Raw genomic sequence first — 25344 nt, forward strand, 5'->3', positions numbered from 1 at the left:
GAATAAAAAAATAGCACGAAAATAGAACATTATTTTTCTAGGGGGGGGGGGGCAACTAAGAAGCTGCAACAGTTACGTTTATGTAACTCGCCCTAAACACTTACATGTAGTTCTTCTATGTACCTTTTTTGTCGTCGTGTTAGTGACACCTTTGAAATCCACGCGTACGGTAGGAACTGAAAAATTGTTTCAAAATGTATAAGGAACTTGTCTTTCAAGTTTTAGTGAACGCATATGTCCTTAAAAATAGAAATGTAAAGCTCACCAATTTGTTTCAGCAAAACAGGAAGTTACCAGAGGGGAAGCATCTTGGCTGCTTTACGTACGTTTTGCCTTCGCTTCACGTCATACACTGTGTGCAAGCTGATACCCAAAGATTTACATGCGGGGCAGTGATGCAAGCGAGCCTACGGGGAAATAATGAAGGCGTTGCTGCTTTTTGAATAAAAAACAAGACATGTTCTGAAGAAATAAAGACCCCTTTGTTGTCTTTTCGTCCATTATGTGAATGTTGGACGATGCCGTGGCTGTTCCACACACATACGCCGTGTGTAGTGGATACTTTATGGACGGCTGGACGAGGAAGGAGAGGCTGAAGCTGGTGAGTCGGGACATCAGCTGAGATGGAAGAGGAGCGTTAGCAAGCTAGCCTCCGTCACAGCAACTGCCATATCAGATCATTTTCCTTTTTGTAGAAAGACTTAGGGGTTCATATCAGTCGTCATGGCCACGAATGACAACACTTCACCACCCGGAGTGGGAGAAATCATCCAGTTAAATGTCGGTGGGTCAAGGTAGGTGCTTCCACATTTCAACAATATCTTTTGGAAACGCGAGTATTTGTTAATTATCGTGCAAGTAACATAATTCACCTAATTTGTCGCTTTAGTCCCCATGAAATAGCTTCAAATATGAATGTGTACACAGTGTACCATCTCTGCAGGACCCCCTATCATCTAGTTATAGTAACATCAGTCAGTGTGACATCACAACTGATGGTCAGCATGCAAAGATGCACACACGGCTTTACGGTGACATATTGCACGAGTTGTGAGCTCATGTCTGCAGTAATAAGATTATAATGACTTTGCATTGCAGGTTCAGCACATCCAGACAGACTCTGATGTGGATCCCAGACTCTTTCTTCTCTAGGTTGGTGAAATATTATCAGCTCTTTACATCTGTGCAAGTCAAAGATGCTTATTGTCTGCAATCCACTCTGTGCTTAATTTTTTTACTTTCTGTTGTAGCTCTTGTAATGTCTTTTTAAAAGTTCCACATCAATGAAAGTCATGTTTCGATTGTTTTAAGATGTTTTCTCATGATGGTGGACACATATAAAGAAAATTAAAGCTTAAAATTGCATTTCTAAACATTTCTTTATTAAAATAGCTGTGAATCAGAAGCAGAAAAAAAAGAAAACACAGAAAAAAGCTCTATTCCATTCCGATGCATCCCCTTGCAAGCAAATAGATCCATGTACATCTTTGTTTGCCTCGTCTGTACTGCTATCTGTCACAAAACTGCTGCTGCATAGCTCCAATATTGCTCAACATTTTCATTGCACTGGTAATGTTAGGTTGGGGCTGAAAGCTAGTGGAACAGAATGTAAACAAAGGGATGATGGGACATCAGGGTAGGCTTACTTCACACCAACAGTCCCACCCACAACTCATAGGGGAATTTCTGATGAAGTACTGCCACTCTGCAGAAACTATGGCTATGTCCGAATTCTCTCCCTACTCCCTAACTACTAAAAAGCTATTTATACCAGTGTAGGACTATCTTGTACCCTAGATTTTAAAATCAATTCGGACAACCCTCGCTACTTTTTTTTTTTTTTTTTTTAATGGCAAACATTACATCATTGATTTCACTAATTTAATCCTGTTAAATATGATAGTGGTGCCACAAACGATTATTTTAATAGTCAACTAATCACCGATTATTTTTTCGGGTTAGTTGACTACAAATTAGCTTAAAAAACAGAAAAAAGCCGGATTTAGTCGAAACAGCTAGCATGCTGCTGAAATATTAGCTTAACTCCAAAATAGCCTAAAAAATCTTAATAAATGCCAAAATATTCCAAAAAGCTAGCATAATGCTGTTATAACTTTCAACTTTACTATACTCTTATTCTTTATAATATAATATATAATATAACGACTAAAATAGTCAACGACTAATCGACTATTAAATTAGTCGTTGACTATTTTAATAGTCGATTAGTCGTCGGTTAGTCGACTAATCGTGGCAGCCCTAAAATATGAGCATTTTACAAAAAAATCTTTTGAATTCATTGTTTTCTGATATTTAAAACATAGATGGTTTATTAAAAAAAAAACAAAAAACTTTTTTTCTCATCACACTTTTGTCAGTCCTGTGGATAATAATATCAGGGATATTATAAGGCTAATACAAGAGAAGCTTAACAATTAGTTATATGCTCCACTGCATAAATGATATTTTTTTCAATTACTGCAATAAAATCCTATTTGTATTTCTCTCTAAATTCACTGTGAACTGAAATTATCATCATTTCAAAAAGATGTTCCTCTAATGATCACATCCAACACTCAACAGTACAGCTAGTTATAGAAATGTTATTCTAACTCCATGAAGAGACAGCTGATAGGGCTTGGTTGGATACCACATTTGTGACTAAGTCAAACACTCCTCTCAGCTCAGTTTAACAACAGCTGACCAAGTGGAAACGCCTGTCGAACGTCTGCCAGTGCACCTGTCTGCGGTTTGTCAGTCTCTGCTCCGAGCTGTCAGCAATTTGTATATTGTCAATTAATCATTAAAAAAACAACAACTTAATAATAATGATGATGAGTTTTAGTTACAGCATTTTTTGGTGACATTTTAAAATGTTTGTAATCAAAAGATGCTTGAATAACTGAGTATCTGTATGTGTGTCTGTTTTACAGTTTACTTAGTGGAAGGATTTCCACTCTTCGAGATGAAACTGGAGCTGTGAGTTGCCTTTGCTGCTTCCTATTCTGCAATTAAGCTCACTTTGGTCCAGACGAACTGAATAAAGGCAAACAAAAGGGGTTTATTTAGGGATTGGAATCTTGGGTCTCACATTTCTATTCTATTCTGATTCTTGGGGTGGGAGTTTGATTCGGAATTGATTCTCAATTCAAAAGTTGCAAACACAAAAAGGCAATCTTAGATAAATATTGATATGTTTTCTTTGTTTTTTAACAGTACTAGGGCTGTGAAATACTAGGAATTAGTTAACCAATGATGTCCAATAACTGAAAAAAATGTAGCTCCAACATTCATTAAAAAAATCTGTATTTATGTATTTTTTGGTGACAAATCCTCAGTTGTTAACAATATTTTGATTATTTTACTTTCAGATATTTATCGACAGGGACCCAACAGCTTTTGCCCCGATTCTCAATTTTCTGAGAACGAAGGAACTGGATCTAAGGTGAGAAGTCTTACCAGCTTTAGAAAATGTTCCTAACAGGGTTTTGTTGCATCAAGTTTTAGCTAATCTGTGTTTTGATTTCTTTCTCTTTTGCTGCAGAGGCGTTAATATCAGCGTCCTGAGACATGAGGCAGAATTCTATGGAATCACTCCCTTAGGTGTGTTGGTGGGCGAAATGTTCACACAGAAACAGTCAGCAGCACACTCACTTAAATAATGAATTGATACTTTGAAGTGCTTCTTTAAAATAAAACTGATTTGAATTCTATGTCATAATTTGTCTGAAAATACAAATAGTAGTTGTCCTGGAGAAATGAAATATTGCTTGAGCCTCAAAACAACTTTACAACTCTAGCAATATACTTTTAGTTCCATGTACATGTTTTACATCCTGTTTCAGAGCTGAAACTTCCTTTTCTTGCTCACAAATTTTCATAAATAAAACATTTACAAAAAAAAACAATCACCTTTCTTTGAAAACTGATTAATTCAATAGAAAGTACAAAAAAACAAACTACGTAAGTTGATCTAATGTAAAGATGTATTTCTGGTCATGCTTAACTAACTAATGAATGTGTTTGTGATCTCACATGCATTCAGTGCGACGCCTGCTGCTGTGTGAGGAATTGGACCGTTCCTCATGTGGTAGTGTCCTCTTCCATGGTTACCTGCCACCGCCAGGTAAAGTGAGGGGGCGGGACAAAAAGAACATAAAACTGTGTTTCAACAGGGAAAAAAAAATTGAGTAACGCTCTTATATCATTATAATGTTTTAAATCTCGTTTTTAATCTTTGTCCTATTTCTTTTCATATTTTTTCCTGGCTTTGTGAAATCCTAAGCAAGAATTTAATTGCATAGAATTGCTGTGTATATGACAATACACGTCTTGACTCTTGGTTTTGACAGCCGTGCCAGCGCGAAAGTCCAGCCCTGCTTCAGCGTCCTCTAACGAGCGTCCAGGTCCGAGTGGAGCAGAGAGTTTTTCCCGAGTTGCGTCTCTTCCTGGTGCTGAAGATACCATCAAACTGGGTAAGGGACTTGACATAATTTTCATGTTTAGATCAAAGGTAGAGGGGTTGTATTTTATTTTTTCTATTTTACAGTGTTCTGAACTCTTTGTCATTGTCAGAATTTCTTCATACACAATTTAGAGAACCTAATCATGCGTGTTGAGACTACAGACACGCAGCAGCTGATTTCAATGAATCATTAGAGTGTAATAGCTTGTAGTAAATTACATAGAGGATGAATAATGGTCAAGTTATGAACAGATTTCCTACATACGTTCAGTAAAAGTGCAGAATTGGTCTGTTTTGTGTTCGTGTGCAGCTCCTGTCATTGACCCAAGGAAGGTGTTGATTATAGCAGGACACCACAACTGGATAGTGGCAGCTTATGCTCACTTTGTCATCTGTTACAGGTACTGTGGGAATCTTTTAATATTTATAGAAATTAGACTCAATGAATTTGTGTGTGCCGTAATTCTTGATTTGTAACTCATATTTTCCTAATGTTTGTGAGACTCCTTTCATGTTTTAAGATTTGTGTGAAGATGATGTGTTTAAGTGCTGCTAGAATGCTGGGTCATCAGAGTTTCCTCATCAGCTTCTTTGAGGTTTGATTGTGAATACCTAGTAACAATATGACATTTGTTTTCTACTTTCTTAAACAAATATGCCCAGATAATTAAGATAAAATAAAAAGGTCTAAGTTCAAATTGCCTGCTAAAAAAACTCTGATGACCCAGCATTTCAGCAGCATTTAAACGCATCATCTACACTCAAATCTGAAGATGTGAAAGAAGTCTCACGACCACTTGTGCACTCGTAACTCTGATGTGTGGATAGATGTTGTTTTTTGTGTATGTACCAGGCGATTGCTGTGTATTCTTTCAAGATTTGTATTTGTAGCAGTCATTTTTTTATTCGTAGTTAGTGTTAAGTCGGTGCCATTTCAAGTTGTGCGTTTATATATTTTTTTCTTTTTGATAGTCTAATTTCTCTCAATTCCTTAAGGACTTCTTGACTGATTAATGTGTTTTGTAAAGTTTAACACATGAAAAATAAAGCCAAATATTTTTTTTTATTATTATTATTTTGCGTGAATATAGGATTAAAGAATCAACAGGGTGGCAGCAAGTGTTTACTTCCCCTTACCTTGACTGGAGCATTGAACGGATTGCACTAAACGCCAAAGTGGTGGGCGGGCCGCATGGAGACAAGGATAAGATGGTGGCTGCAGCCTCTGAAAGCAGAATTATTCTCTGGAGCATCCAAGATGGAGGCAGCGGGAATGAGATAGGTGGGTTGAGCGAGTTTGAAAGAATTTAATAACAGAGAAACTCTTAGACTTTACCAATAAACTTACTGATCCCACATGCTCATTACTGTTCTTGTTTGCCTTTTCGGTGTCAGGCGTATTCAGCCTCGGCGTTCCTGTTGATGACCTTTTCTTCATTGGGAACCAGCTTGTGGCTACGAGTCACACAGGAAAGGTTGGGGTTTGGAATGCCGTCACTCAGCACTGGCAGGTAGACTGATATGAATTATTATTTATTTAAACAATACAGAAATACAAATTTGAAACAGATGTAAATATATGTAGTTGAATATAAAGAATTCCTCTGTAATTTCACAAAAATGTCAGAAATGTCTGAACTGATTATGCCTCCCTTTATCACGTTTCAGGTTCAGGATGTGGTTCCCATCACCAGTTGTGACACTGCAGGATCTTTTCTGCTACTAGGCTGCAATAATGGTTCTATCTATTACATAGGTAAACACTAACAATGATATTAGTGTGGTCAAGAACTCACCAACAACTTATTTTTTTTTCAGTTAGAAGGTTTAAAAAAATAAGAAAATGGATTTAAAATGTATTTGAATTTCAATAAATATTGTGAAAATTCAAGATAGCTTTAGTTTTTCAATTCCTACAATAATAAAAAAAAGCTACATTTGTTGTTTTTAGCTCTGAAAGAAACAAACCAAATCAAGAATGAGACCACTTTTTCATTTTTTTCCCAGACATGCAAAAGTTCCCCCTGAGGATGAAGGATAATGACCTTTTAGTGACAGAGCTCTACCACGACCCTTCAAATGATGCCATCACAGCACTCTCCGTGTACCTCACTCCTAAAACCAGTAAATACCAGTGAACTCTTGTACTCTTCAACATTTCAACTTCCTCACTAATCCGTTACTCACTGTGAGAATATTGTGTGTTTTTTCTGTCTCTCTGGAGGTGTGAGTGGGAACTGGATAGAAATAGCCTATGGAACCAGCAGTGGGGCAGTGAGGGTGATTGTGCAACACCCGGAGACAGTCGGATCAGGTCCTCAGCTCTTTCAGACGTTCACAGTGCACAGGAGCCCAGTGACCAAAATCATGCTGTCTGAAAAACACCTGGTCTCAGGTGAGGAAGAATGGGACTACACTCACTGTACACTTTATTCACACAAAGATTCACAACATATTATTACATATCATTTTCACATCTGTCTCTGTAAATACAAACTCTTGTAAACAAATGAAAGGCAGTCATTCATGGAGTTGTAGCACCCCTATTGGGAGTAGAGTGTTACTGCAGGATAAAAAACTATTATGCAACTTAGACAATCTATAAACACAATTTTATAAGGGCAAAACTATTATTGATTAGTTAAAATTTTTTAAATGTTTTTAAACAAAGGCATATTAATATTATTTTTTAGATTATAAGTGTCCTGTAAAGTCAATGTGATGCAGAAAATGAATATTGTTAGATGTGCAGTATTTTCAAATCAAATGAAACTTTTTCTGTTTAGCACTATTCATTCTTTTGAAAGCCAAATCGCTTTAAATAAAAATAATTTTAATATGTGTTGACTGGCATTGGAGGCCTGAACCATTTTTTGGTTTGTACCATTTGCGTAAAGTAAATAAAAGTTTAGGCTATATTCACCTGTCATGGTTTTATGGCTTCCTGTTACTTCCACAATTTTTAGAAGTTTTGTTCACCCCTTTCATAAAATACTGTATATACATTTTGATTATCCGTCCATCACTAGCTGGGCTGTGGGGCAGGAGTCTCTTCTTTACAAAAACTTCTTCCAGTTCTGACAGAGAAACCCCAAGGTGCACCCTGGGGAGCTAACAGACTTAGTCCCTTCAGTATGTCCTAGGTTCTCCCTGGGATCATCCTCCCAGTCGGACATAACCAGAACACAGGGAGCCATCTGTGTAAAAATATGCAACAATGGTTAAATTACAGTTGTAGTCTTTTTGGGTTTGAGATGGGATCGCTTTCCTTAACTCCCAGCACTCACAAGAAGAGCCACAAGAGGTCGCTCTGTGAGATTTGGGTATAGCAGTCAGATTTGGGTGGCGTGCTTTGACATCCCAACACGCCATTGGAATATGGAAAAAAAAATATTGATTGATTAAAAATTTGTTAAATTGAAATTTAGTGGGGAAAAAACAACAGCAAAAAAAGTTTAGATTTTGTGAAAACAAACTTTTTTTCAGGACCACGGACAGTACTTTTGTTCAGGAATTTTGATTAGCTTTATTTTTGTTATCTAGCCTTCCAGAATTTATGGAATAAAATATTTGGTGATTTTAAAGAGGTTTTAAAGAGCAATAAGAACAAAGTTGCATATTTTTTGTCACATGTACCAAGCTACAACTGAAAAATGTAGTGTTCAAAGCAGTGTGGAAAGTTTTTTGGGCACTTGGGATGAATATAAAATTGAAAAACATTTTCTTTTGCATTCATTTTGTGAAAATGTAAAGTGTCACAAAAAGTTGACTAAATCTTTCTTCTTTACACAGAGTTATTAGCTTTGATGCCTCTTGAACTGAAATATATTCCAAAAATGATGACGTTTTTTTTTTTTTGAACAGTACATTACAGCTGGACCAAATTGAGTATAAAACCATTTTAAATATTTTATTCTTAGCAAATCTGACGGACTCAAGAGGATTTTGTTTGTGTTTGTCAGTGTGTGCAGATAATAACCATGTCCGGACGTGGACGGTGACCCGGTTCAGAGGGATGATTTCAACCCAACCGGGATCCACCCCTTTAGCATCATTTAAAATACTATCACTGGAGGAGACGGAGAGTCATGGCAGCTACTGCTCTGGAAATGATATAGGTGAGAGGAAACACGGCACAAACACACATTCAAAGGAAATAATAAGGGAGCCGACTGCTATTTGTTTTACATTTTCTAAAAGTTTTGCTTATAAATCATAAATATTAAATATTTTTCTTAAGTTGATTGATTACAGATGAACCCATATTCTCTTCAGGTCCATTTGGAGAGAGAGATGACCAACAGGTTTTCATACAGAAGGTCATACCCATCACCAACAAACTGTTTGTGAGGCTCTCTTCAACCGGGAAAAGGTAACATTTATACTCTCCTCCTGACTAAACTCGCTTTGTCTCCATGCGTCACATTTGTCTGTGTGCTGTTAGGATCTGTGAGGTGCAGTCAGTGGACGGCACCACCATCACTTGCTTCATGGTAAGGGAGTGTGAGGGTTCCAGTCGGATGGGATCCCGACCGCGACGCTATCTGTTCACGGGACACGGCAATGGCAGCATCCAAATGTGGGATCTGACCACGGCGATGGACACGGCCAACAAAGGAGAGGAGAGAAAGAAAGACGGTGAGGAAAGAGTGACGGCAGCTGCCAGAAACAGCACGGAGTGTACATTTTTAGTGTTCAAGGCATCAGTTTTTCCTCGAAAAAGTTTACATTTTAAGTTTTTTTTAATTTGTAGATATAGGAGGACCAACCGAGGAGGAGCTGCTGCAGCTGCTGGACCAGTGTGACCTGAGTACTTCTCGCTGTGCAACGCCAAACATTAGCCCCGCCCCATCAGTCATGCACCACACACAGCTCAGAGAGTCCTGCTCCAGGTTAGAAATACACTGCAAACACAGCACTGTGCACTCATCTGATGCGTTGAAAGCTTTTTCTTAGCAAAGTCTCGAGGTTCTTCAACATCCAGATCACACAAATCACTTTATAACACCTGGCAGCTGCAGACAGTGTTCGAACGCTGATTGAATAAACTTAGACAGGTAAAAATGTGACTGCCGCCTCCCAATTACAAATCCCGCTGCATGGCCACCTTCCGATTTTACTGAAAAATGTGCATTTAGGTGGCTGCGCCGTGGCATTTTGGGATATGTGACCATAGTCTGAAAAACACACCTGGTATAGATAAAAATGCATTCTGGATAATGAACATTCAGGTCAGATTCTGACAGTAAAAAAGAAGCCTGAATTGGACATTATTTACTTCATACAATTGGGTCAAATTTTGCTTACTCAGCCATTTGGATTTGGCAGAGATGGCTCAAGAGTTTTTGCTCTACTCACCTGCTTTTGATCGTTTCCCCACAATCTTAATCTCTGTCTTACTTCAGCTCTAGTCTAACATCTTCTGTGATGCAAACCAAAGGGCAAACATTAACAGCTCATTCCTTGCCCGTCTGTCTCTCCTGTCCTGCACAGTCTGCAGTTACAGGCACCGGAGCCCATTCCCGAGAGCCAGGCCACTTATGGAGCCGTGCGGCCCTACAGAGAGAGCCCCCTGCTGGCTCGAGCTCGCCGGACCGAGTCTTTCCACAGCTACAGGTGGAGCAGGACTTTTCAGGAAGCCTAGATTCCACGGCTTGGATTTTAAAATTTAAGTTATTTAACCCTTTCATGCCTGACTTTATTTAAAGTTTTATTAAAAAAAAAAAAAAAAAAATCTGCTTTTTTTTTTCCTTCAAGCTGATGCTGAGTAAGTGCAGCCCTGGATTAAATGGTAAATTGCGAATTAGTGACATATGGCATTGAAGGAGTTGATATTCCATTTAGAACATTTCAATAACATTATGTATTTATTCTTTACATCTGCTGGGACAGAACCAGAACCCACAAGGATCTCATATAATTGGACCAACTGGGTGTCTTAATGCACATCTTGACTTCTTTTTGGAAATAAAAAAAAAAATTTAATTACTTGACACCCTAAGAAGAACATGTTTGGTGTTAAGTTACTAACCCCGTTATATGTTCCCACAGAGACTTCCAGAACTTCAGCTTGAGTCGGGGAGGTCTGGACCAGACGGGTCAGACGTCCTGCCAAGGCTCCCTCCAGGCTGCTGATGCGCGCCGTTCCTTCTGCGACTTTGGACCTCAGGACATTGAGAGGAGACCCTCAATTATGGAGCTTTGGGCTTCCCGCACCAACAGCGTAAGCTCCAGTTCCACCGTCGGGGGGTTTTCGGTGACTAAAGCAGAAGGCAGTCATGAATCGCCACGGCAACCTCCAGACAGCCCAGTTCCAGGAGGGGACGTCAGGCAAAAAGTGCACGCTCAGCTGGAGGAGGGGGATGCAGGGGGATCTGGAGGTGACGGCGTGAAGGCGGAGGGAGGCGTGAAGAAGAAAGGAGTGTTGGAAGGAGGCTTTCTGGGCAGAAAGAGGGCTCCCCCTGTTCCCCACTTTTCCCTTCCATCCGGATCTGAAGGTGGAGGCAGCGACTCATCTGCAAACGCCTCGCCCTCTCCAACCAAACTAACTGCCTCCACCTCCCCACGGCAGAAGAAGCTGGCGGCTGAAGCCTCCAGTCAGGACAGCAGCCTGTAACAGAGCCCCCCCAATCCCAGACAATGGCTGAACTTCAGCCTGAATTTACAAACTAAAAGAGAAACAAAAGTTCCAGTCTTGGTTTGGGGAGCCCACAAACCTAAAAACTATCATGTTTACTCATCCCTACATGAAGGGGGAACATCTCAACACTAATATCACGACATCTCAAACCGAGCAGGAAAATATCTGACTGCATATCAGCTTTTGGAGTTTAGATCATCTCTGTTTTTCGGCGTTGATGTTTGCATTTTTAGGTTTATGCTGCGTCCTGATGAGCTGATGAAAGGATTGTGTCGCTGCTACTCACACAAAGATTTGTTATCCAAACACATCAGAGGTCATCTATTAGATTGACCGTTTCAGGAAATCATCTACTCCATTTAAGTAGAAGTTTTGATGTTTGACCAATGAGACGAAGACCTGACTGATCTGAAATCAGAGATCATTGCAGTATGTGTAATTGTTGTTAACTAAAACACTTCACTTTAGCTAGGAATGAGCAGTTACTTGAAAGCCTTTACTCCTGTAGACAGACGTGTTTGTTACATAGAAAGACACTGATGGATTGCCTAAGAATACTCTGAGATAGTTTTTAGCGATTTCCTTCAATACTTTATTTATTTATACTACACAGAATCACACCGAGTGTCAAGTTTTTACCCATTTATTTGCAGAAATAGTCTTTCAAAAGACAACTACAGTGATTCTGCAGTGATGCCGTGCATGATCCCACTACATTTTTTGATAAATATTTTTTTAGCGTTCGCCACTTTCAACCTGCACTCGATAAAAAGAACCTGCAAATACACTTTATCACTATAACCCTCTCAAAGCGGGCTTTATAAGTATTGTTTAGTGCAGCATGGCTGTTGCAGTGCCTTACTTAGCCGTGTTTGTGTCTTAGTTGAAACATTGTGTGACCAAAGGTTGGCGACGGTGGAGATGATGGTGAAGTGACAGGAAAAGGACCTTAATCTAACTTTGACTGGAGAAAAAATACAACATCTTCACAGCAGGTTTTAGTAAACTATAGTTGTAAGGAAGCTTGTAACGTCTGGGGAAAAAAGGGATCTGGTACGATGTGAACTTTTTTTCCCCACATGAACCAGAGCACCAAACAGAAGCAGCTGAATGGGATGTTTTCTATGAAGGCCAAAAACTGTCGAAGTAATTTGTGAAGGTTTATCAACATTTGAGCTTAGCGCTTCATTATCTGCAGTATTTCATCTCCAAGCATCAAAGTGGATCAAATCCAGCAGCTGTTGAACATCTTTCTCAGTTTATTTCTTCAGAACATTCGCGACAATGTTGGTGCTGTTTGTACCCAGATGGAAAGGAGGATGCACTAACAGTACTGACAGCTGATGAACCTTAGTTCAAAAATATGCATTCATGTGTGTGACGACGTGTTTACGTGAACGTACTGAATTCAGTCCCTGAAATGTTTGCTTCCAAACTGCAACAAAAACTGGAATCTGTATTTATGTATATTTGTTAACATGTATTTATAGAGACATTAATAAGAAAGATCATCAGTATCTTTCCATCTAAACTTAATGCTACAGAGGAAAATACAGGTAATCGGTAATTAGTTGACTATTAAAATATTTTTTTTTGGCAGCCAAGTTCAAGTTGGGAAAGTTTTTGACTATTTCACATAGTGTAAACTTTTCTCTTTCACTCATTTGGCTTTATTTGCATAAATCTGGGGTCTAAACACAATAATTCCCCCAAACATCTTTCAGTTTCATAACACACAGATCAGTTATTGTTGCATTTTGGAAAAAAATAAAACCTGTCTTGTAAATACATGTTCATATATAGTCTGTATTTATGTGATCATGTGATGGACCTAAATACTTTAACCTTTGCACTACACAAATTAACACTTGCTAGTGTTTATACTAATATGGTTTTCAGAATGCAGTTGTTTTGTTGTCTCTAGTTATGTTTACATCCTAATGTTCATAAACTAAACATATCAGTCCATTTAAACTTTCATGTATACCATTTCTTTTTTAAATGTGTTTGTATAAAATGCCTCGTATCCTAATATTATTTATAGCTGCTGTCAGAACTGATGATGATATTAAGCCACGCACTTTACAGCTTTGATTTGTCCGTTTTTACTTTTCTTTCTCAAACTTCATTTTTATCCCACTTTTGAATTCAAATCTCCAACTTTTCATCCGTGGTGCATTCAAGTGCATGTTGTAGCACCCAAAACATTGCAAAAGAGATTGTTTTATATGTATAGTTACATATATTTTTAGGATGAGGTTTTTTTTTTTTTTTAAACAGCTTTATAGTGACAGTTTTGTTAATATTTTCCTTTTTTGAAGTGCTTTGTTTTTGAGCATCACCGTGTGCGCTTTTTTGTTTTTTGTCCCCCTCACACTTTCATTTCACTAACCTTCCTGCTCAGACAGTCTCCTCTCTACGACGGCGTCTGTCGTCGTTGTGATTTATGAGTTTAATAAAAGCGTGTGTGTGTGCATGCACATTTGTATACGTAGCTCAGGGCCATACTGTCCCTTACAATCACTCCACAAGCTCTCTGTTCACAGCCTCTCCCTCCCGCCGTGGCTGACAATAGCTGTGAATGTGGCTGAGAATGGTTTGGAAGTGCCCTTGTCAGATTGGCGTCCTTGAGTGAGGGCACAGTTGTTTCTGCCAGTTTGTTAATTTCAAACTTGCCTCCGCGTCCCCTAAAGGAGCAAAAACTAAATTACGGTTGTATAGTTTTGACGCAGACACCGGCCCCGCTGTGTGTTTGTGTGAGTCTGTGTACAGCTGCTGGCACATCTGTGTTGTACAAATGAAGCAAAAAGAAGTCCTGAACTGACATGGCAGGAACAGGAGTTTCTGTAAGGAGTCATTTCGGCTGAGTTTGACCATTTTTAGGATTATAGGAAATCTTGTGTGCACATTATTTAAATCTCCAAACATATAAACAACTATATCAACATGGAATTGATGCTCACTAATCACTCAAATATTTTTAAGTTATTGTGCCTTTTTTTCTCTTTTTTTAAGTGTGTTAACATGGTTCACTTAATCCTGTTTCCTTTCACATTGTCACTTTTAAAAACAAAAACATCCGTTACAGTTTAATGAAATAAAGAATGGTGACAGCTTGATGTGGACTTGTTCTTTTTAAATTAACACATTAAGAAAAAATGTTATTTTTTAATGTTTTAATAATATGACAAACACACAACAATTGATCAATTAAATATCTATAAATAAAACCTTTTTATCATACAACCATAAATAATACTGCCATTGTAAAAAAATTATAATACAGCAAAAGCCAACATTTATTATATTAAATACTGCTTCTACCCCCATCTGTGGAATCTAATGAACGTTTCTTATAAATGCTAAAACACTTTAGATTTTTTTTAACAGATTGAACTCTAATATTGATGGATTTCTGAGCTAATACTGACACACTCACAGAAAAACGACACAACATAACATGTAAAAACTTGGTTCCACTATAAACCTGCTTCCCATTTTAAGTAAATTAATGCAATAAGGCAAAAACTTCAGTCTGGGCTTTACATCCAATACATAATCATAACACTCACACGGCACATCTGTGATTCTCATCATCATAACAATAAAAAAGACATTTGGCATAATAAGTAAAACTAACAATGACAACATGAAGGCAACATTTTCTGTAACAACTAAATCACAACTGATGCTAGAAACATGTAACACAAATATAGATTAAATTAAGCCCACTACAATTCAGCCAGTTGCACTTAAAAAAAAAAGCAAAACTACAAATAGTTGGCAAGCAGACACATTGAGTCATAACCCATCCTGAAATTTGACAGTATGCTCTTCAGCTGTTGCTGCAGTTTGATGTTACGAGCTCCTAATATCCTGCAGGTTTTCATGTCACAGCTCCCGTGTGTAAACACATATTTGATCCTTTCTGTTAATACAGTAAAGGCTCTTAGCTTGAAGCAGAAGTCACACGTGCAATAAGACGACAATAACACTGCTTCACAGTCTGGGTTGAAACCCGGTCTGCACCGTAACATATCCTATAGATGCGTGTCATTGAACATGGTGTGCTCCTTCTTAGTAGAACTTAAGGCCTTGATGGCATCGACAAAGTCGTCTTCCTCCACATACTGAAAGAAAAACAGATCTCAGGGTGACATCGAAGCTTTATCCATGCTGACCTTTCAACACTATTATCTCACGAGTCTTCAGTTTGGACTGTGTGCCACCGATGGAGCTACAACATTTTATTAGTACATTTTTAGCCGAGTGGAGACCATTACAAATGAATGGAACACATGTTTAGTTTGCAACATCTGACAGCTTTCTGATGAATTTCTCTTTAGGTATTTTCCTCTTAGCTCTACAATGTACGTTTTATATTTTTATGCCAACATCAAATATTTTGTGTTCTCATGTAACTGCTGCCCCGACCTGCTGCTGTCCCTAACCGAGTTATTCTTACCAGTCCAGAATCGTGGCCCAGCGGATTATCCCAGCCCTCCTCCACCATGAGGGACTTTTGGTCGATCAGCTGACTGACGCTGCGGTGCAAAGAATGCTGGGAGTAGGCCTGCGTGAATTCTGTCTGGTTGGGAGCTCGCAGGACAGACATAGGGGGAAAGCACGGGCCGCCACCGGGGATCCTCGTGTCTGTCAGACCCTGCAGGACACAATTTCAGACCAAAGTAGTAATGTTTGAATTTCTTTTGTACAAGTGGGTTACTTCTAGTACTTCTGAGAGTTTGTGGAAGTTTACAGCAGCTATTATGTGACAGAAGGAATTATTTAGCTTAAGGAGAGAACACAACTCAAAGGTAAAAATACGCTATTTGCTCCCATGTCATACTGCAAACCTCCAACAGGGGGCACTGCCTGATAATAATTTGAATTGTTTGAAGTTTAATATCAACTATATATTAAAGAACATGCACACACAAAACATGCAGATGCAAACACAGACATGACATAAATATGTACGTCACAGCAACCTGCACAGTTTCACATTTCTCATACCTCCGTGTACACAGTGTAGCTTTTAAGCATAACGTTGCTGATCTCAACACAGCCTGCTACTGTGTCAAACTGCAGGGGGACAGTAAGAAACATTTAGGGGTCAGGCAGGGGGGGAAGAAAATCTTACTGTGGGGCGCTGAGGATGGAGCATGAAGCTGGAGAGATGTTTAGAGCACAGCTCAGGACAGGACCTCTGAGAGAGACGGGGATACAGAAAGAGAGGAGATGGAAACAGCAGCATGGAAGGAAGTACAGCAACATCCAAAATGAAAAGATGCCAAGAAAAGTGGAATAAAATGACAGAGATTTACAGAAACTGAAAATAAGTTAAGATCTATAAATACATATATAAAAGTAGAATTAGGACAGCATTAAAAGGTTGTAAAGAATGAAAGGTAAATGCACAAACACAATAAACCATAAAAAAAAAATGATGATTGTTTTTCAAAATGTGGCAGATGCTGAAACTTAAATTGATAATATGAAGTCCTATTTCATTTAAAATAGGAACTATATTATGCAACCTTAAACGCCTTTATAAGAAGCTGACATACTGTTCATTAAAGCACATATCCTAAAGCACATAAAAACATCTTATTCCTGTTTTAAGCACCTTCTGAGAGTCCGAATAGCTCCTCCTTTGTTTGTCTCTCACGGAGTACGTCTCTCCGCTGCCAGACTTTCTGGTTTTCTGAAGCGTGACCAGTGGAGGGCGCTCTCTGGCTGATGGATTTTTCCTCAAGGCTCTAAAAAAATAAATAAATAGATTTTTGTTTTTTTCCTCTGATAAGAAGAAGACTAAACCATCGTTCAAAAGTGTCCCTCACTCATATACCTCCTCAAAATGAGGCCCAGCAGTAAGGCGAGCAGAAACAGACCCAGAAGGGCAAACAGCAGAATGAACCAGAGTTCAGAGTAAACCGGTGTTGGAGACACACTGACACCCTGTTTCTCAGTGTCTGCAGGATCAAGGAGACCTGCAATAAAAAAGATTTAGCAAAAGGAAAACACAAGTTAATTATATATATATATTATTTTAGAGGCTTTTATTAAGAACAGAGTTTTCCAATGTTTGCAGATCATCTGTGAGTGTTTCCCAGACCTATGACTGGGCTGTATCTGATTGTGGGAGTGCTGGCGCTGCCGCTGTCTGTTGTACACGTCACCTGGAAGGACAGAGCTGCAAAAGACAGAAAAAGAAAGATGAATTAAAATATTGCCTCAATGTCAAAATCACATATCATGAAGGTAAAAATACCATTATTTTTCCTTTCCTTGAATGACACTAAAGGCCTAGTTTACTCAGTATGTCTACAATTGTAGCATTTGTATGCACGCATGCAACAAACAAACAGCAGAAACCAAACTAAACATGAGGCATCAACTAGATTTAGATAGACTCACATTTAGTAAAAAACAATCATGCTTCTTTTAGTTTGAAAGCAGTTCTTTTTGTCCGGCATTTCGAAAAATAAATGTCCTTGAATTTGTAAAAAGAGTGAATTTTGTCCATGATCTGAAGCCACTAGACGTGTGTGTGTATTTTGAAAACATATCAATCCACTTTCTTGATTACTTTTGTACCTGATTTTTTAACGACTCACTCCGATAAAAATCGTATTTTTTGGTGTTTCTAATATGTTCTTGTGGCATGTTTCTCATATGGGGAACATATATTAAGAAAATGAAGATTAGCATTACATCTACAAAATGTTCTTTACTCAAATAGTTGTGACTCAGGAACAGATGCAAACATGCCAAGAATTAAACTTGTAGTTGCTACGTAAAATCTACAATGGGCAGGCTACAAGATCCCCGGTCTGCTTCATTCTGATGTATCCACTTGCTACAACTAGATCCATGTACGTCTTCATTTTCCTCGTCAGAGCTCGCATTTGGCTCAAAACTGTACATCTGGAGAGTTCTGATATTGCTCACCATTTTTGTTGCACCGCTAATGTTAGGTTGGGGTTGTGAGGGACTGTAAGCTCACTGGAGAGCTTGTAAACAGATGTTTGATGGGAAGTGGGGGTGGGGTTGCTCTGAAACAAAAGTCCCGCCCACATCTCAAAGACAAATTTCTAATGAACTACTGCAGCTCTGCAGAAACTATGTCCGAGGTTTTCTGAAATAACTTACAAACAGAATAATCATAATTAAAAGACCACAGGGAAAACTTTAGATCAAAAGATGATGGGAGTGGGACTTTGAGGTAATTAAAGTAAACATTTCGTCTTAAACCTCATCCATTTAAAAGAACATAGCAATGCTCAGCTCAGGCTTGGTGTTCGAACCCTCACTTTTGCGTGAGATTCGTGGGATGTGCAGGTAGCTGTAGAAACCGGTGTAGACCCTCAGCTGACTCTCTGTCACTGTGAACTCCTTCAGGTAGCCGTTCAGGGAGAAGGTCCCCGTCCAGTCCAGCCAAATGGTGGTCAGGTTGCTGTCCACTGAGAAGGGAGACACATACCGTGGAGCTGATGGGAGACAAACATAAAGTGGAGGTTTAAGAATATGGTTTGAGCTTCTCATGACCACGCAGCTGGTTGAATAAGACCTTCACTGAGGGTGTGAACAGCAGTCCAGTTGGAGGCAGCGCTGCCCATGCTGTTGAAGCAAGCAGCCCTCAGCTCATACGTGGAGTACGGTTGAAGACCTGCACAATTGATGGGTTTCAGAATTATTCAGCTGTTTCTGTTAACAAAACTGCCACTTCAATTTTTTTTTCTTTTATTGAAGCTAAGATTTACAGCAGATCTGGCACAGATGATCTTCAATAATAAGAAGTCACCAATCAAATCAGCTTTTTTTGCTACATTTATTTAAAAAAAATAAAATATCTGACATTTCTGATCAATCACCTGTAACATTATAGCTCTTCTTTTTTCCAGAGAAAATGGTTTCTGTCGGTCCCACCATGCAGGGTAGGGGCACAGGCTGTGGGGGTGGCGGACAGCTGGACCTGAGATGAAGCTCACAGCTGGACACAGAAAGACAGAGTTGAACCTCTACCTTTTTGTGCACTGGACGCTCTTTTTTGATAATTTCTTACTTATTACCTCTCGATGACCCCGTTAGGTTCTAAAGGCTTATCCCATTCCATCTGCACGGAGCGGGACGTCCGTGTGACGGGACGAGGAGGGGGCTGGTCAGTGGGGGGAGCGGGGAGGGTGTGAAGCTTTCTCAGTGGACCCCGGCTACAACACTGATTACACAAAAGATGATTTTTAAAAGATTTCATAAAATTCACACAGAAAAAAAGTAAATGTTTGAATGAGCAGGCTTTGTTAATACCTGATAACAGGTGCAGGCCTCAACTCCAACCCAATATTGAGTGAAAGGGCGTAAATCATGAAGCGTCTGCTGCAGGGAGGTTCCCTCTGAGAGCTACAGGATGTAAGTTTAGCCATGTTTTAGATTGTCATAAAAGAAAGCACAAAGGCTGAGTAAAAAAAAGAACCTGTTTACCAGAGTGTGGTTGTTGCGGTGCAGGGACAGCACTCTGTAAAGACTGACGAGCCCGTTGGGTTTGGCTGGAGGATGGATGTCCACTACAGCGGAGGTTGCAGAGACATGTAGAAACACAGGTGCGCCGACACCCTCAGGTGGGCCCGGACCCGTCCTCCCACTGACCCACGGACTGGCACAATGACCAGCTGAATTCACCGCCCACACCTGCCGGTTACGAAGCACAGTATTTCTGATGAAAGCTTCCCTTAATTAACCAATATTCACCACAGCAACAGCGGAGTGTGAATTCATTCACAGGACTATCCATCAAAACCACCATCAGCGGCGAGAGCGGAACCTTTTCACCATGCAACCCCACACCAACATATCTGCATGACAATTACTTTTCACCTTCATCAAGGAGTTATTCACAAACACACACACTCATGGTAATCTTATTTGTGTGCTTGTGTTGGGTATAATTAGAGGGTGTACATAGCACGGGGTCAGGCAGGGTGGAGATTTGCATGTGTAAGTCATCTGTAGCCTGTCAGAAGTAGTGCAGAAGGCAGATGGATGGGTCTGAGCTTTGGTGCTCAAAGTGTGTGTCTGAGCGCACGCTCTTGTTGTTTGTGGCTTTGACCACAGGTTTGTGCGTGCATGTGCACCAGTGGATTTGTGTTAAGAGTTAAATTAACCTCAATAATAGTCAATTAGGCCGTGATCAATCAGACTGATTGATCTAAGTGACAGCACAGATGGACTGAGAGGGGGAAGAGGAAGGAAGGATGAAGAGATTGGGGGAGGAGGGATGACGGAAAGATGGACAAGAAAACAAAAAAAAAAATAGAAAACCAGATTTAAGTCTCAATTTTTTGGCTAAACAGCACAGGTGTGACTTACATGTTTTTCTTAATAGCATCTCCTTAAAGTGTTTCAGAAAATGTAGCAATTACTTTCATCTTAAGTTAGGAGCAATCTGGAAGTTATCGGAAAAAAATAAAAGTAACCTTGTGCGATTGATTACTGTGTGACGTCTGTACAGAAAATAAGAGACGTAGCTGCACTCCAACTTTATGTTTTCTTTAAGCACATGACCAGATTCAGCTTAACTAAAGAACCGGGCTGTTTTTTTAAATTTATTCATCAACTTTATCATATCCTCATTTCAAATATTCTCTAAATTTAGCTTAAAGGTGTTTATGGATTGGTAAAAATATAATTAATAGCTAAAAGTAAGACAAAACAAAACTATGTTGGCCTATACCTCATGAATCAACAGTTTGTGTTGTGTTTCCATCCAAATACAAGAAATCAACTGAGATATGGGTTCATTTAAATGTACTCCTTTGAAAGAATTTACTAGGAAATTAAGGTTTTGGATGTTAATGTGTGTTTTCATTTTGATTAATTTTATATTCAATTAGTAAAACAAAATATTTGGTTAAAAGTAAATTATTTTAACAATTAATTTACTTGTGTAATGGTCCAAAACCACTTTTTAATTTTTTGAAAAAGAACAAACTTTTCAGAAACTGTGATAAAATGGTTATTCTACCCAGCAACACATATCTTCTTCTTCCATATAGCAACAAAGTTAAGGCCAAAACATGACGCAAGACCATGAGGGAGATTAAAAAGTTTGTGCCACCAAGTCAGAAAAGAGTATAAAGGTTTAAAGCTAAGCTCAGATCACTTTGCCCTTGGTCCAGCACTAAAAGGAAGAGCTCTTCTCATCCTTATATCATCTACAAGCTTTTTATTGCTTCCTCTTCTGTCTTCTTCTCCCGCCTCCCATTGGGCCGCGAGTTGGCTTGTTAGATGCAAAATAAAAACACGCCCCGTTAGCTGCCATGGCAGCAAAAGAGCCACCATGGCAACAAACGATTTCCGTACACACCCAGAGAGTACGGGAGCGTCGTCATTGGATGGTCGGACTGGAGACTGGATTGGAGTTATCCGATAGGCCAGCGCAGGAACTTGGCGGGTGCATCCTTTTAGGGTGAAGGGGCTAAGTTGTGTGAAAGTGGGCAGTAATTAAAAGTAAGCATAAAGCTGTCAATAGCAGCTTATGACCCAGTGTAATTAGCCTAATATGATTTCTCTCTATGTGCTGTGGTCTGCTAAACTGGACTGACTCATCCTTGTGTACGCCTCAGACATGCGGAGAGAATGAATGAGGCCCTGACTGATTACCAGCAGATTAGTAGAGAAACAAGTTGGAAAATGGGGAAATTTATGACTTGATATGTGAATGTAGAGGCAGACTGTCAAAACAAAAACATTTAGAGACTAAAAACTGACACGAAAGAGGTGGAGAATAACTTTCAAGTTAAAACAAAATCCATAAATTGTGTTTGTGGCTCTCTCCGGGACACAGATAAATGTTTACAAGCACACTCCAAACACTAAGTACAACTATATACCGTGTTCACGGCCACACATATCACCAGCTCGTTCACAAAGCCCAATCCCTCACTGGCGAATCCTCCGGGGACGTGTAGCGGTCACCATTAAAAGGTCTTTCCAATACGAGTTCTGTTACCAAGGAGGCGAACAGTTAATTTGATTGGCTGGCTGGTAATCAGGAAGTGGAGTGCTCAGAGGGTTCGGTGATTAATGGTGTGGTTGCCCGCTCGTCATCTCCCATAGCTCCTCCTTCCCTCCCTCCCATGTCATAAATTTGGACTCTCGTAAATAAAGACGGCACCGCAATCAAGCAAACTCAATCAATTACATCGCTTCTCTGGCCTAAGCTTGTGTCTGACAGGCAGGAGTGCTAATGTTATTGTTGTTTCCAAAGGGCTAACCTGTCAATTAGTGCGCCAACGGACGAGCGCAACGGCATGGATATGGACTGCTCCATTTAGCACCTGTCTGATTACTCGTGGGTGGGATGCTGTCTATGACTGTTGGTACTACATGAGTCACAACATCAATTTGTTCTATAACTCAAAACAAATCTTTGGGATTGTTTCTTCAGTAAATTAAAAAAGTTATCCATCATGTGTTTTAGGCTTTCCAACTTTATGACATCTACCTTTGTTTCTAATATTTTAATAACTTTTAAAGGTTATTATACACAAATATTCACATAAAACAGTTTCTTTTTCAAATCTGACAAAGGCATCCCATTAAACAAATCACAAGAGTTTTTTCTTTTCCCTGCAAACAAAGATCAACAAAAGTGACAAATATACAGATAAATATTACATCTTATACCTGATACTGGTATACAGTGTAGGGTTGGAGTTCACTATCTTTGAATGAAGTGGAGATATTCTTGTAAACAACAGTGGCTGGTGGGGTCCTGTTGGTGTCAGCGGTGGGATCCAGCCTGCGGTGTACTTCATAGCGCTGGATTCTACCATTTGGCTTAACCGGGGGAGACCAGGTGACCAGAAAGCTGGTCTGCAGGTTGGTGTATGGGTCAGGTTGAAGGTCTAACAGAGGTGGCGTCTGTCCAGCAGGGGGAGCCTCCAGCGTGAGGACAGAGGACCAGTCGCTTGAGGAGCAGCCCAGAGCTGTGCAGGCCTCCACTCTTACCTCATACCTGCATGTGTGCAGAAAGCATAATTAAAGCTGGAAAAATACTTCAATAGAAACATTTTTGAAATAAGCTCAGTACCAATAAAGTAAAATTAAGTGAAAAGTTAAATTTATTTGAACACTTTTAAAAACAATTCATATAAAAAATGATTTTTGTTTCCATGTATTTGCCACGATAATGTAATTATATATATATTTTTTAAATTAAAACTAAATACCTCATTTCACATATTTGAACAGTGAATTAGGGAGGATTATATGCTTTTACTACTGTGCAATCAGAACTTTAATTCAACAAAATGTAAGAGATTTTAGAAATAGATGCTCAAAATGTTTTACATACAGGAAGAAAAAAGTTTGCTATCCATAAATGGAATAATAGATGATAAGTACTTTAAATATTTCAACTTAAAAAAAATCAAACATTTTTCCACATCATATCCAGAAAAAGTCATACATTTGTACTGCACTGTGACCCACTTTTCCCTTTTTGGACGATTTAACATTTTTCTTTGAAAAAAGAACTGCTGCACGCCGTGGTAAAACTTGTCTTTGACTGACCTATGGTAAGGTGCCAGGCCATGCAGAATGGTGTGTTTTTCAGAGAAGGCACCGTCCTCAGGAGCAAACACAGAGCTGATGACCCTGAGGTGGATCGGATCTCTAAGGTCGACAGTGTAACTCACAATGTCTCCGTTTGGACGAGCTGGAGTCTGCCAGTCAACTCTCACCTGTTACAAACAAGACACTCATAACCACCTATACTTTCACCTGTAACAGATACAAAAAAAGACCCACCTGCCCATCCTCCAGCGGTTTCAGAACTGGGAGACTGACACCAGAAGGCGATGAAGGATGAGTTTTTGCTGTGGATGCCTGGCTGCTCACTGCTCCTCTGCTGTTGTTGGCCCTGACCACATAGCTATACTCCACACTTGGCAGGAGTGTGAAGTCGTGGTAATGGGTCTCCGTGCCAACATAAACAACTTCACCATCCCTGCGGAGTTCATACCCAGTGATGATGCCATTGGGATGTTCTGGTGGCCTCCAGCTAATTTCCACCGACTCTGGACCAGTGACCTTTAACCCAAATGAGAACCCTAGATTATTATTGGGAATTATTATAGATTTTTATAGTAAACTATGGAGTTAAAATTAGATCATTAAGCAGGAAACTGTTAAGTGCAGGTGGGAGAACTTGCAAAATCAAAGGGTGTTCAAATACTTGTTTGCCACATATATTGAAATGTTTCAATGTTATTTTTTCTAATTTAAAGGACACAAAACACCACAAATTCAAGAGGAATGGGAAAAAAGGGACACCTTAAGCGTTGGGGCAGCCAGGCCAGTGGGAGGAGCCTCATCAGTAACAGCAGATGTGACGATGCTGGAGGTGCAACCTCCGCTGTTACAAGCCAACAGAACCAGCTCATAGGACATGTGAGGCTGAAGATCCAGCAGCACCGTTTGGAGGTCTTTCCCGCGGTAGACGTCTTCATTGTTCAATTTTAGCACATATTCTGTGACCTTTCCATTCTGCATCGGAGGCTCACTCCAAGAAATGCTTACACTGCTGGACGTGACAGCATCCACTGTGGGAGCTTCCACATTAGAAGGTGGAGCTTCTAGAGTCGTGATGGTTGAATGACGGCTGGTCGTACATCCCTCAGATGTACAGGCTATAATGGAGTAGCTACATAGAAAAAGATAAAAATTAAGTTTGGCCTTTTTTGGTTGTAATTGGTGAGTAGACAAAAAAATACCTGTATGTTGAAAATGGCTGAAGGCCTCGATCTGTGTAGGTGAGGACAGTTGGGTCAAAGCTGAATGAGAAGTTGACATTGTTTCTTTGAATCCTGTACGACTGAAGAATCCCATTAGGCTCAAATGGAGGATTCCAGGTCACCATGACCTCACTGAAGCGCTCTTTGATATGACTCAGTTTTGGAGGATATAGCCCTCGAGGGGGGGCTTGTTTGGTCGACACAGTGATCCAGGGGCTGCAGGTCTGTCCGGCTGGGTTGTGAGCACAAATGCTGAACTCATACTGAGTCCAGGGACGCAGATCTGTCACTGTGAAGGAGAGAGTTTCACCTTCTTTTGGAAAGGATTTTATTAAGAGCACCTGTAATGGAGTAAATATAAAAATCAATCATGTGTTATAATTGCGCATAAGTCATGGAATGAGAATTCCACCTTAAATAACCTTATAAAACAAAATCTA

The 25344-nt window shown here is 39.6% G+C and overlaps 2 protein-coding genes across 3 annotated transcripts in view; one reads left to right on the top strand and one right to left on the bottom strand.

Moving 5' to 3' along the window:
- Nucleotides 1–95: 95 nt before the first annotated feature.
- Nucleotides 96–14224, top strand: kctd3 (potassium channel tetramerization domain containing 3). 2 transcript variants are annotated; one of them, XM_036210884.1, is made up of 20 exons: nucleotides 96–601; nucleotides 696–794; nucleotides 1099–1152; nucleotides 2934–2979; nucleotides 3372–3445; nucleotides 3545–3603; nucleotides 4046–4126; nucleotides 4353–4475; nucleotides 4776–4866; nucleotides 5557–5747; nucleotides 5861–5976; nucleotides 6134–6221; nucleotides 6473–6589; nucleotides 6690–6860; nucleotides 8428–8583; nucleotides 8741–8837; nucleotides 8910–9103; nucleotides 9219–9357; nucleotides 9959–10081; nucleotides 10517–14224. In XM_036210884.1, exons 2-20 carry the CDS (start codon nucleotides 724–726, stop codon nucleotides 11079–11081), a joined length of 2556 nt encoding a protein of 851 aa, XP_036066777.1. In that variant the 5' UTR covers nucleotides 96–601; nucleotides 696–723; the 3' UTR covers nucleotides 11082–14224. The 2 variants fall into 2 exon arrangements, with proteins under 2 accessions (XP_036066777.1, XP_036066774.1); XM_036210881.1 differs by having other exon boundaries at nucleotides 99–169; nucleotides 279–794.
- A 46-nt stretch (nucleotides 14225–14270) lies between these two features.
- ush2a (Usher syndrome 2A (autosomal recessive, mild)) overlaps nucleotides 14271–25344 on the bottom strand; it is a 191137-nt gene continuing 180063 nt past the window's right edge. Inside the window, exons 78-94 of the mRNA XM_024295925.2 lie at nucleotides 24884–25245; nucleotides 24444–24813; nucleotides 23919–24200; nucleotides 23682–23851; nucleotides 22794–23124; nucleotides 19590–19796; nucleotides 19416–19508; nucleotides 19181–19326; nucleotides 18983–19101; nucleotides 18679–18777; nucleotides 18422–18598; nucleotides 17224–17301; nucleotides 16957–17098; nucleotides 16735–16867; nucleotides 16249–16314; nucleotides 15571–15768; nucleotides 14271–15235 (exon numbers count right to left, since the gene is read on the bottom strand). Coding sequence (XP_024151693.1) covers nucleotides 15146–15235; nucleotides 15571–15768; nucleotides 16249–16314; nucleotides 16735–16867; nucleotides 16957–17098; nucleotides 17224–17301; nucleotides 18422–18598; nucleotides 18679–18777; nucleotides 18983–19101; nucleotides 19181–19326; nucleotides 19416–19508; nucleotides 19590–19796; nucleotides 22794–23124; nucleotides 23682–23851; nucleotides 23919–24200; nucleotides 24444–24813; nucleotides 24884–25245 — 3063 coding nt within the window. The 3' untranslated portion in view covers nucleotides 14271–15145. The remainder of the gene's footprint in view (nucleotides 15236–15570; nucleotides 15769–16248; nucleotides 16315–16734; nucleotides 16868–16956; nucleotides 17099–17223; nucleotides 17302–18421; nucleotides 18599–18678; nucleotides 18778–18982; nucleotides 19102–19180; nucleotides 19327–19415; nucleotides 19509–19589; nucleotides 19797–22793; nucleotides 23125–23681; nucleotides 23852–23918; nucleotides 24201–24443; nucleotides 24814–24883; nucleotides 25246–25344) is intronic.

The sequence above is a fragment of the Oryzias melastigma genome, linkage group LG3, assembly GCF_002922805.2.
Source record: "Oryzias melastigma strain HK-1 linkage group LG3, ASM292280v2, whole genome shotgun sequence".
Taxonomy (NCBI): domain Eukaryota; kingdom Metazoa; phylum Chordata; class Actinopteri; order Beloniformes; family Adrianichthyidae; genus Oryzias; species Oryzias melastigma.